The sequence below is a fragment of the Paramisgurnus dabryanus genome, chromosome 3 (assembly GCF_030506205.2).
Source record: "Paramisgurnus dabryanus chromosome 3, PD_genome_1.1, whole genome shotgun sequence".
Taxonomy (NCBI): Eukaryota; Metazoa; Chordata; class Actinopteri; order Cypriniformes; family Cobitidae; genus Paramisgurnus; species Paramisgurnus dabryanus.
Genome location: NC_133339.1, coordinates 27,434,031 through 27,445,653, shown reverse-complemented (window position 1 = coordinate 27,445,653; position 11,623 = coordinate 27,434,031). Strand labels below are relative to the sequence as shown.

Genomic DNA, 11,623 nt, shown 5'->3' with positions numbered 1-11,623 from the left:
TTTCACAGACAAGATTTGAGACTAGTCCTAGACTAAAGCACATGTTTGAGCTGTCTCAATTAAAAATAACTTGCACTGACAGATCTTAAAATAAGCCATTGATTTGTCTGAAGGTACACACCAGTAACGTCGTCTTCATAGGCATGTGTATAACATCACCTTAATTTACATAAGGCTTAGTATTAGGCCTTTTCTGTGAAACCAGGCCCTTGAGTTGCTACATAGTTTAAAAGATGGAGGGCGGGTCATCTTAAACCTGGCTTTTTTTTAGAAACCATATATTCACACGACAACGAGTTCAGCCTCTTGTTTCCTGTCAGTGTTGCCGTGCATCACCGACTCTGTTTTGCAAGATGGGTTTCAAGTAATGCTGACAGCAGATTGTTACTGTTAGGGTCCTTACGTGCTTATGTATTCCTGCTTCCTCCTGCTTGTCTACATTTACATTTAGTCATGTGTCCGACACCTTTATACAAAGTGTCTTTCAGTAGACTCGATATGTGGATGTGGATGCAAATGTTTGATATGTACACCAGTGATTCCCAACCTGAGGTTGTCACGGCAACATGGTTGTTGAATATATGCACATGATGATGGAAACATGTATGTAGACTTAGATATTTTTGGTGTAAAAGGTTTAAAAAATTTCTTAGTAATTATTTCAACATAGTTGTGTGACTCCTTAGTTGTTTTTCAAGCATCCCATACAATCTTCTTTAAACTGCTTATTACTGTTATGAAAGTGATGCTGTGTTGTTGAATCGTGTAGGCATCTGCAAATGTATTCCCCTTTTAAACTTGTGTACATTTTGGATCTTTATCTAACTGACTTTTTTTTGCTGTAGTTGTTTGCATGGGTACACTGTGGCCAAGCAAATGGTACAAATACTGTTGATGACATTCATTAATGTTGTCTTTAGAGAAATCAGTCTCTTGTGTACCGAGCGGCTCAGAGCAGACAGCAGCGACAGGCCCTCGGGGTTTCGAGATGAAACACCGCCCAGGTGATTGTGTACGTACAGATTATTCACGTGGAGATGACAGCCTGCGGCATAAACGGTCCAGTTGTCAGAAGTGAATGTGGAGGCACGTTGATCCAGGTGTTTCAACAAAATGTTTCAACGTGTTGGAACGTAAAATATGAAGGTTTCTGTGAATGGTTCTAAAGAGAGCCAATTTAGACTATATAAAGCTCTGCATGGACAACTATCTTCACTAATAGGCCTGTTGTTAAGAGAAAAAGCCATTTAGTAACTCCTAGTGATTCAACGGTAAAGTTCTCTTTCATTCTTCTCATCATGGATAAAGTAGTGTGTTGTTTATCTAATTATTCAAGTCGTTTCCAGTCTACGCATGGCCTTAAGCACAGTATTTTTTTTCTCTTGGGCAGCATTTTCACAAGCTATGTATGCATTTGTGAACGGCTTTTTCGAACTGTTAGCTGAAAGACACGCAACAGTCCTAGTGCATGGTCTACTCTTTGACTTTTGACTATTCTTAGAGCTTCATACTAATGAAATTATGCCAACAAGGACTCTGGGACAGTCGCTGCTGAGTGATAATGGATCTTTTTCTTTGCAACAATTTTCCCTTATATGGCAACAGAGAAGACATTAGGTTTTTTATAAGCTTAAATATAACTTTCCACCGAGCACCTAGCCACAGTGCAGCACCTGATGCACTTTGTGGTATTATATGTGTTGTATATTATGGCACTTGTGTTTTTCCATCATATAATTCAGCATTAATGCATTAATTCCTTAGCTGGTGTCATTTAAATGCATGTTTTGACGATTAACTGCTTGAGTTAACACTTTAATACTTTCATATAGGGGATCTGTAGAGTTTAGTTTTTGTCTGGGAGGCAAACATTTTCCTGTGTGAAAGTATGCATGTGAAATGTCCTGCAAAAGGTCAAAGGAGGAAAGGTTGGCAGTCTCATATGTTTGTACAATCCCCTGGAAAATGAGCAGTGCATCTTGGCTATATCTGTTGGGTATGGTTTATCGTTTCTGATTGCAAAACACTATTTTTGTAGTGATAAGATCGCTGCATGGAAGATTCCTATGGCTGTGTTTTGTACCATCTAGTTTCAACTTGTGTCTGAACATGTTTTGAAAGTCTCTTCAAAAATGCATGTGTCCTGGCTTTGCTGTTTCAAGTGAGTCTTTAATGTACAAACACTAAAAACAATTGCCTGAATTGTACTGGGAAAAGAAACATTACATCAACTTTTGAATGTTAACAGCTATGTTTTACAGTAAACCAACGGCTGCGAACGTAAATTCCAACTAGTATCCACACATGCAGATCGTATATTATCCGCATCTACCTAAAACTTTGACCATACATTACTTTTTTTAAGCATTAAGATTAAATCGGTTGTTTATTGCAAACTACTTTGATATGCATATCATGATACCGTATTCACATTTGCAATATTTCTGTGATTCTAATATATTGGTCTGCCCTAGTTTTATTTTCACTAATGTTCACTGTTTTGTTAAAACAGACAGATCGGGTTGATGTTATTCTCTTAACATTGCACTGTGAAATTTAACACAATGCATTTTCTTTTGGTCAAAAGCTTACTTGTGAAACATTAGACTGTTCCTCTTAACCCTTGCCCACAACCTTTTTCTCTCACACATACAGTACAGACACCTTCGTTTTTTCTGCCTCAACACATTCTGTTTCACATCCGTGTATTTGTCCCAGTGTCAGCTTCTGTCTGCGGCTCAAGACTTATGTTCTTCTTTGTTAAACTTTTAAACCTTACTGTTTTCTGCATTCTCATGCTTTCAACTCATTTTCCTTGACTACTGTCACACATTTTCCAAGAGTTAAATCAGCTCTGCCATATGAAAATCAGCACTGTTAATGGCTAGATAAGGAAACAAACAAGGAAAGTGGTAACAAAGGTATTATGAGGCATGAAACTTGATTCTTGAAAAATTCAAATGTTACTGAAGATCTGAACAGGTAGCTAAGATTGGCTGAGACAAACTTAAGTCTTTAATTTAAATTTATGTAAACCAGTAAGACAATGACTTTGTTCGTGAGATGTGGCACAAGTAACTAAACCTTTTGATGCAAGTGGAGGCAAACAGTTCTGATGCCACTTGCTAGATAAATGTCTTCTGTGTTTTTGGTGCTCAAGGGCTCATTTTTTATTTGTTAGTTAAAAGGAGATCAATCATGACTTGACATTTGCAAAAATGGCCCTCAAGCATTTTTCTTATGCAAGGAGCTTAAACTGAATCAGTCAAAATGGCTGAAATCGTGAATTTTTATCTAAATTTTGGTCTTTGAATAATTTAATAAGAATTGCTATAGTTCCTAATTATTTTGGGGATTTTATTCGAAAAGGGATCCCAGTCCAAACAGTGTTTAATATAAAATGTGTGTTTGTTTGTTTGTATAGTGATTTCTTTGTGTTGTAAGTTGTACTTGGTCTGCATTTGGTGCATGCTTTTAATGTGTAAGATAAGAAGTGGATGGGTGAAGGGTGACCCCATGAGTGATGTTAACTCCTCTCAGTCCACTGAACTCCTGCACTGACTATCTGCACCCATGGGAGCAGCTGATGGGATTTTGTTCAGCTAATGACATTTAAGAGCGTCTGCAGTCTACTACAAGATAGCGAGAGAGAGAGTAATGGAGAGTAAATAGGGGTGTGGGAGAGAGTAAAGAACTGACCTTTGGTAACAGCAGAACATTTACAAATCAAACTGATCTGACAATGTCTGAGAGGGAGAAAGGGTTCAAACATGTGCAGCCACGGGTCACAGTTTGTCTCAGTGCCCATCTGGTTCCCTATAATTTTAATATTGTTGAAAAATAGTTTTGAATATGATTCTTAGTTCTGAAGCTAGAATCTGATTGTTTTACAAAGTCCAGATGCACACATTTAAATTATAAAGGTAACCATTTACTGAGCATTGGTGTATTAAAAAGCCTTTTCTAGTGTATTATTTTAGTAACTACTGTGTTTGTGTGTGTGTGTGTGTGTGTGTGTGTGTGTGTATCTTATCTCTGATGCAGAGATTGTGTACAGCTGGGTCTTATTGCTGTATATAGACAGCTGAATAGCTGTGAATCAGTGTATAAGTCATCTAATGGCTGATTTCTATGGTCTCTATGGAGGGTAGATTGGTCCCCAGCATCGTAAAGTGCATCAGAGCACAGGAAGAGTGTGTCATCACTCCTTCCTGCCACAGTGCAGACGGTTGGGCAGCACTGCTATCTGCATGTGTGTGTTTTTCTCCATCTTATGTACAAATAAGGCAAAAAAGGGCAGATGGTTCCAACAGAGAGAGTCTTCCCCTGATTGCCTTGCGTGCTTCACTCACGTCTTTGTGGTCGTGTGTGTTAACACGCTCACACATTTGTAGTTTTGTTTTTGCCACCATTTAAACTGTGACTTTTGGAGCATCTTGTTGTTCTGGGTTTAAGCAGTTTGTGTTGTTATTTTGTTGCACTTCAAGCAGACATTTAATTTCGTCTTGAAATGTTCTAGTGAGATTTTTGTGTAAGGTTCTGTGATGTAATTGTACTTGTGTAGTCACCACACACGCACTGTTCGTGATCCTTTTCATCTTGGAAAATGGCATCCCTATGGAAATGATGTTTTGAGATATTTGTGTGTTTAGTGAGCACATGTAAATGACTGTGCCAGAACTACACAGTCTCTAAAACAGGAAGTGGGTTGAGGGTTGTCTTGCGCTTGGGTGTACTGTGCCCTTTATCAGATAAAGTGTAATCTTGCCCAAGTTCTTGTTTTAGTTTTTATTTAGCATTTATTTTGGTAGTAAAATAAATCTTTATTTATAGTACAAAGAATGACATTTATAGAGATTTTTGCAAAAAAAATGTTACAGTCAGAAAATCACTTGAAATAACATTGTAATTTTGTTATTAATATTATAATGATTAAAGATAACTGGTTTGTGCTGCCCTGTGATGAACTGGCCATCTATCTAGGGTGTACCCTTCCTGTGACCTCTGCTGTGACCCTGCACAAGATAAGTGGGTTTGGAGAATGAATGGAGGTTAATGCCTGACATTATTGGCCATTTTAAAAAATGTACTTGTTTTTGGTTTTGTTAATGGAATGTTTCTTTGTCGACGCTGAGAGGTTGTAATCTTATTTCAGAGCTTTGATAATGTTGTTTGTGTGAACATGTGAGAGCGTGGCACTTGATAATGGATATAATTTGTGAAATGTGTCGCTGTCGGATCTCTCTGGTCTGATGGCACTTGCTACGTGTACAGACTTTCAGAGGTGAGCAAATAAACTCAGGGAAAAATACACATTTGAAGGCAATGTGATATTTTACCTTACAATATACTGCATTAATAGTTTCCCACAAAACTTTTGTTTGCAAGTGAGAAAGATATTGAACGCCATTCACAGCAAGTCTGGGAAAAAACACATTTTGCCAATTGCGATAGAGTTAACAGAAGTAAAATATCACAATTATCAATGATTTTGATAACTATACATCAAACATATACAGCAAATATAGTTAATGGGCCTTATTCATGAAACCTTCCTAAATATAGGAGTAAATTCCGAGTAATTTTCATGTAAAACAAACCTTCCCAAAACCTTTCACAAATACTTCGTAAACATCATTTAATAGTGAAATGTCTGTATCTTAAAAAATTTCATTAAGGAGCACGCATGCACATTTATTCCCAGTTAGCATAATCCCAGCCTATTCACTACAGCTATTCACTATTTACTTCTTGAGAGCGCTTTGAAAGCGCTATTTCGGGCGTTATTTCGGAGAGTTGTTTGTTGCTGTGATTTGCAATTTTCATGACAATTGCATTACTAATATTTTATTTTAAATATTACTGGATATCAAAATGCAGTAGCCTACATGTTAAAGGCGGGGTGCACGATCTCTGTGCCAGTGTTGACATTTGAAATCACCTAAACAAACACGCCCCTACCGTAATAGAATCTGGACCTTATTTTGATAGACCCGCCACACAAACGCAACCCAGGCAACGATGTTGGTGAGTAGACATGTCCCTTACTGCTGATTGGCTACAAGTGTGTTTTGGTACTCGGCCCGACTCCCTTTTCCAAAGCGTTTTTTTTTAATTGTGCACCCAGCCTTCAATACTAACTTCTCCATTGTTGAGTTGTACAAGTATGATGGTTGGTCAATGTAATGTTTGTCCCACCCCTCCTCTACTTTAATTGGATGGCTGTGTAAAAAATGGTAAGTGATGAGCTCTGCATTTTTCCCAAAAATTAAAAAGCTGGCAAAAGATCTTGTGAAAATCACATCAAAATGCAGTGTTATCAGTTTGTCTAAAACAATCCAGAACGTTTAAAGGTTTTACACACCTTTTTCACTTAGTTGGGAGCAGGTGTAAATTTCTTTCATACCACTAACATTTTGAAAATACGAAAATTTAAATTGAATGACTTTAGGAGAGATTTATCCACAAAATCGTTCTGCTCGTGTTTCATAAATGAGGCCCATTGTGTGCGAGGTAATATTGATATCAATTCACCAGGTCCGTGCGTATTCATACCCCAAGTCAATGTGTAAGCTGTTAAACAGATAAGCAGATATGTCAGTTTCAAACTTTATACAAAAAACAAGGAGAAAGAAAAGCTGCTGTAGTGGAGATTGAATGACACTCTTGGCAAACCTGAGTAACCCTTAAATACAAATTTGTCTGTTCCGCATTTCAGTCCATATGTGTGCTTGCTTTAAGAGTAAATCTATTAACCAGATGGTTTTTGTACTTCATTGCTATATCGTTATGTTTGCCGTGCCTTTTTAAACCTCTTTAGTCTTCATTGCAGGTTCAACTCAAATTCGGACCCTGTCTTTAGCCTATTGTTTAAAGGCCTTCTTAAATTCTTTGTTCTGAAGTTCATACCATGTAATTTTGTCGGACTCTAAATATTGGCAGCTGTTCAGGCACACAGGTTTTTTAATTTAAGTGAGCTGTGTGTGGGACATGGGCTTGTGTTATGCAATGAATGTGATTATTATAGCTTTAGACTATGTGTGTGTGCGTGGAAACTGCCAAAATATTGCCAGATGGATATGGGATACAGGAGGGTGTTGGAGGAGCACTGAGGAAAGCTTTACGAGTGACGTCAGATTTTTGTTAAAGAGCAGAAGTGATGGTGAACGGTGTGCAGGATTATATTTTGGTATTCACAAGGCAGTGCCTGAAATATTGTTGCCATGGGTAACCAATGTTATAATCATTGGCTTTTTTTGTTTCCAGGACAACAGGAACTCGTCTGATGACAAGCCCGTTCAGCGCTCTAAGGTACCTTTCTTTCTGTACACATCCATCTGCTACTTTCTTTGACTATATTTATAGCTTGTGTTTGAAAATTTACTGATTTAATATAACTTTAATATAATGTGCATTTATTTGTTCATCCCAGTCTTTCAGTTTCAAGACACAGAGCGAAACGTGCGCATCATGTGAAAAGACCGTGTACCCAATGGAGAAACTGGTGGCCAACAACCTCATTTTTCACAACACGTGCTTTTGCTGCAAGCACTGCAACACCAAACTCAGGTTTGAAGTTTTTTTTTTTGCACATTCACATTGTGTCGAAAAGAGCAGTGAAATGTGGATGTTGCAAATATAATGTGAGTTTAATGCAATGCCTGTTTCAACATAGCCAAATTTGACCATCTGTCAGCATAATGTAAAGCCTCACTGTATTTATTAAATTTTGTAGTTCTTGTTTTTGTTATCTACAAGACTTCCATCTTTTAAACATTCGATGCAATATCTTGCAACATTTGGCGAAAACAGTGACTAGTTCTTCCTCTAAAGTTGTCACTGTGTGAACCTTTTCAAACTCAAATTTTGATTTGAGGTAGAACAAGGAAGATGTAGCTAGCTGCTTTATTGAATATCCAAAAAACCATTTCCGAAAAGTGTTCTCACTTCTGGCTTCCTTTTGTACTGCAGTCTGGGATCCTACGCTGCCTTGCAGGGGGAGTTCTACTGCAAGCCGCATTTCCAGCAGCTCTTCAAGAGTAAAGGAAACTATGACGAGGGCTTCGGCCGCAAGCAGCATAAGGAGCTCTGGTCCTCCTCCAAGGATGCTGAGAGCATCACCAAGACGTCATAATCTTCAGTGATTTCCAAAGCTCAACCTGACCAATGATTACGGCCCTTTATATACTCTGCCCACATACACGCTTACACTTATTTTGAGCACACGGTTGAGTCGGCACTCTTCATGATATCACACAATCGCAGATACCAACCTTGATACAGTAGTTTATAAACTTCTTTTATTTTTTGGATGTTTGCTCTTGTTTAGTTCCTTTTTCATTTTAATTAGCCTTAGCTAGCATCATATGTTTATATATATATATATAATTTTTTAGTATTTCTTTTATACCTTATACTGTGGAGATAATCCACGGTGAACGGTTTGTTGATTGTGACCAAACTCTATAAATCTCCCATTCTTGATTTGGCAGTACTAGTATTGGTTTGTTTGTTTTGTTGTAAGATTGGTTCTGAGATGAAATGCTTGCATGGTTTAGATTTTACACTCAGGTAAACAATTCTAGGGTGTTGCATCAAAGTGATTCTATAATTTTGATTGTAAAAGTGTTTTTATAATTTTATTATTTTCCTTTTACTTGTGTTACAGCAATCAATACTGATTTTAGACTGTATGGCCTAACAGTTTTCCTTTCCAGCTTTATTTTGCTTTGTTGGCGCAGGGTATTTTATCTGTGAATCTACAGGGTACACTGTACTGTAAATAACTCTCATTTGAGTTTGTTTCATCCCATTCCCTCTTTGTTTTTTATTTGGCATCCCTCTACACTTTTCTGCCCTTTTGTTTTTAGTGGCTTAAATATTATTATACAGATTCTGTAAGAGCGGTCTCTGCGTCGTTTTAATCAAATAATACTTTATTTAAAAAATCATAAGGCTCATTTATAAAATCTAATTTTGTTAGACAGCATTTACTTGTGATACTTGAGCCATTGTTATGCCCTTATGCCAGTTAATTGGGCAACAGTCTTTTATATTTCTTTTCTGACGCCCTCTAGTGGTTTTGGATGATATTTTTTGTTGTTGGACCCAACATCATAATGGTCTCTTAGCTTTAGTGTCTTGATGCCATCTAGTAATTTTATATGTCTGTACATCTGCTTATTACACTCGTTTAGTCTTAGGTTGAGGAATGACTGCAGATAATTTCTGCTGACCGCACATTATAAAGTTTTTTGATTTCTTGCACAGGCATTTGTACATTGGTACCACTAAGCAGAGTGAATGTACTTTGATGCACTGTACTGTACTTATATCTGCATGGGACCAAGCTTGTACGACAAATTAAGATATTTACAGGGAACTAGGTCTCAGAGGAAATGACATTTTTAAGATGCTTCACGCCATTGCCTTTCCCCCCTTTTCCACAACTTCCTCTCATATCATGGTTTTGGCTTTTTCCTGTGGGCATCTCTGTGACAGGGTTTCATGGGGACTTTGCGAGTACATACTTAACGGTGTGGCTCCTAAGCATTGCTCAGGAATATAGATGGATCACAATGATCCAACTGTGTAATCCTCAGTGTTTGTTGGTCACTTGAACTTTTATGTTCAGATATTTTTCGCACTCTAAAATAGGCAAATTGTAAGTGCTCATCTGTGAAAGCTGGAGAACAGGAAGGTGGTTACTGTAAATGTAAATTTAAATGAACACTTCCACATGAGCGGTTTTATGTGCACATTTATATGTCAACGTGAAACTGTGACTTTGCATCTCGTGATTTGTCACTGTGGACATTTTATGTGACTTTATAACCTGTGACCTTTCTAGTGGTTTGTGTAAAAAGAGCATTGATGTGATGTTTCTTTTAAAGATTGAAATGCCTCTGTGTTTAAATTCTGTTGTGTTTTGTAGTAAACCAATGGTAGAGACAGGTATTCTGATATGTTAAATGCCATAAGGAAGTGGTCTGTTGATAATTTTGTTACTAGTTTAGGTTTTCTGATAATGGGTTGTGAATTTGTAGTATCCTGTCTGCCTTCAAGTGCAATGGCCTTTTGTTTGTATGTTTAAGGAGATGCTATAATAGCCATTGAGAATCATCCAAATGTTTTCATCAACTTCAATACTACAAAAGTCCCTCTGTATATATATTTAGGATTACTGTGAAATTGATATGCATTGTGACATTTAGAGGAATTATCAGCAGGTCTTGAACAGGAATAATATTTTCGTATTAAGCCTTAATTTTAGTTTCAAATGCTTCGTGAGAACATGTTTTATTTTTTATTTTTTAGCTTCCTATTAATATTTTCTCTAGTTTTGAATTCTGCAGGTATTGAAAGTCCTCTTAACAAGCTAAAGGATGCACCTTTTTAATGATTTGGCCATATTTTTTTCTCTTCCTTATATGCTTTTATTCTATAAAACAAACTTTTCAATGGACGCACATCACTGTGTTTTACATAAATTTTTAATGTATTTGCACAGAAGTGTGCCAAGGTACAGATTACACAATTCCCATGCATACACTTGGAGTCTTTTATAAACTACCAGAACAAAAAAGTATAAAAGGTACGTTTCACTTTGCTGTTTTCTGATGGATTTCTAGTTCTTGAAGTGTGTGAGTGTGTCTTTTTAAGCGTATGGATATGTAGGATTGCAAAAGATTATTTTCAAATGCAGTTTACATTGTCCTCATGTGTTGACTGAGCAGAGATCAATGCATGCAAAGTGTATTTTGCTAAAACTTCATCAGCAGAACAGGTGGCCTTAAAGCAGAAGGAGGTCTTGGCTCTTATCCTCATCAGGTTTAATTTTTGTCTTTGTACTTTTATCATCCCTCCAATTCAACTGCTGTTCTGCCCCCCCCACCATTTTATTCAGTTGCACAAATTTTCATTTTTGTACATGCTTTTTCGAAAAAAATAAATAATTGGTATGCTGGTGTTTCATGTGTGTTTTATTTAATCATAAAGCAAGACAGTTATAATTAAACAAATCTGGTTATTGTAAATTTTTATAATAAATAAAAGTGACTAGTAATTGTTTGAAATGGTTCCTAGACTTGTATTTCTGAGGTTTACATACACTAACATTTAAACATTTGGAATCATCATGAAATCATTGCACTGTAAAAAATAAAAGTTGAGTAAACCTAAACTGCCTTCAAAGCTTTTTGAGTACATTCAACTATAAAGTTATGCCAATCCATATATTAAAGGAACAGTATGTAAGATATTTATATCAATTAATCATAAAATGGCCCTGATATGTCCCTAGACATTAAGAAATCATTTTCATTTCAAATACTTATATCACTGACAACAGTGGTCTGGCCAGGATATTGTCATTTAAAAAGTGGAGTTGCAGCCCTCAACTGATGTTTATGTTGTCATTTTGTTTATTGGCCACCAGTTGTGTGATTGCAGTACCAGTTTTAGCCACAAGTTTTGTGATTGCAATACCAGTTTTGGCCACAATCATACATACTGTTTCTTTAAAGGCAATTAAAACTATTGTTTTAAGTCAGTGGACCCCAGGTGGGCACAGTTTTATGAAATTTTATAAAATACATTAATTTATCATGAATTCAGTGTAATT

The 11,623-nt window shown here is 36.7% G+C and overlaps 1 protein-coding gene across 1 annotated transcript in view; it reads left to right on the top strand.

The window, feature by feature from the left end:
- limd2 (LIM domain containing 2) overlaps positions 1 to 10,969 on the top strand; it is a 12,928-nt gene extending 1,959 nt beyond the window's left edge. The window contains exons 2-4 of the mRNA XM_065277780.2: positions 7,267 to 7,311; positions 7,433 to 7,569; positions 7,972 to 10,969. Coding sequence (XP_065133852.1) covers positions 7,267 to 7,311; positions 7,433 to 7,569; positions 7,972 to 8,134 — 345 coding nt within the window. The 3' untranslated portion in view covers positions 8,135 to 10,969. The remainder of the gene's footprint in view (positions 1 to 7,266; positions 7,312 to 7,432; positions 7,570 to 7,971) is intronic.
- The last annotated feature ends 654 nt before the right edge of the window (positions 10,970 to 11,623 follow it).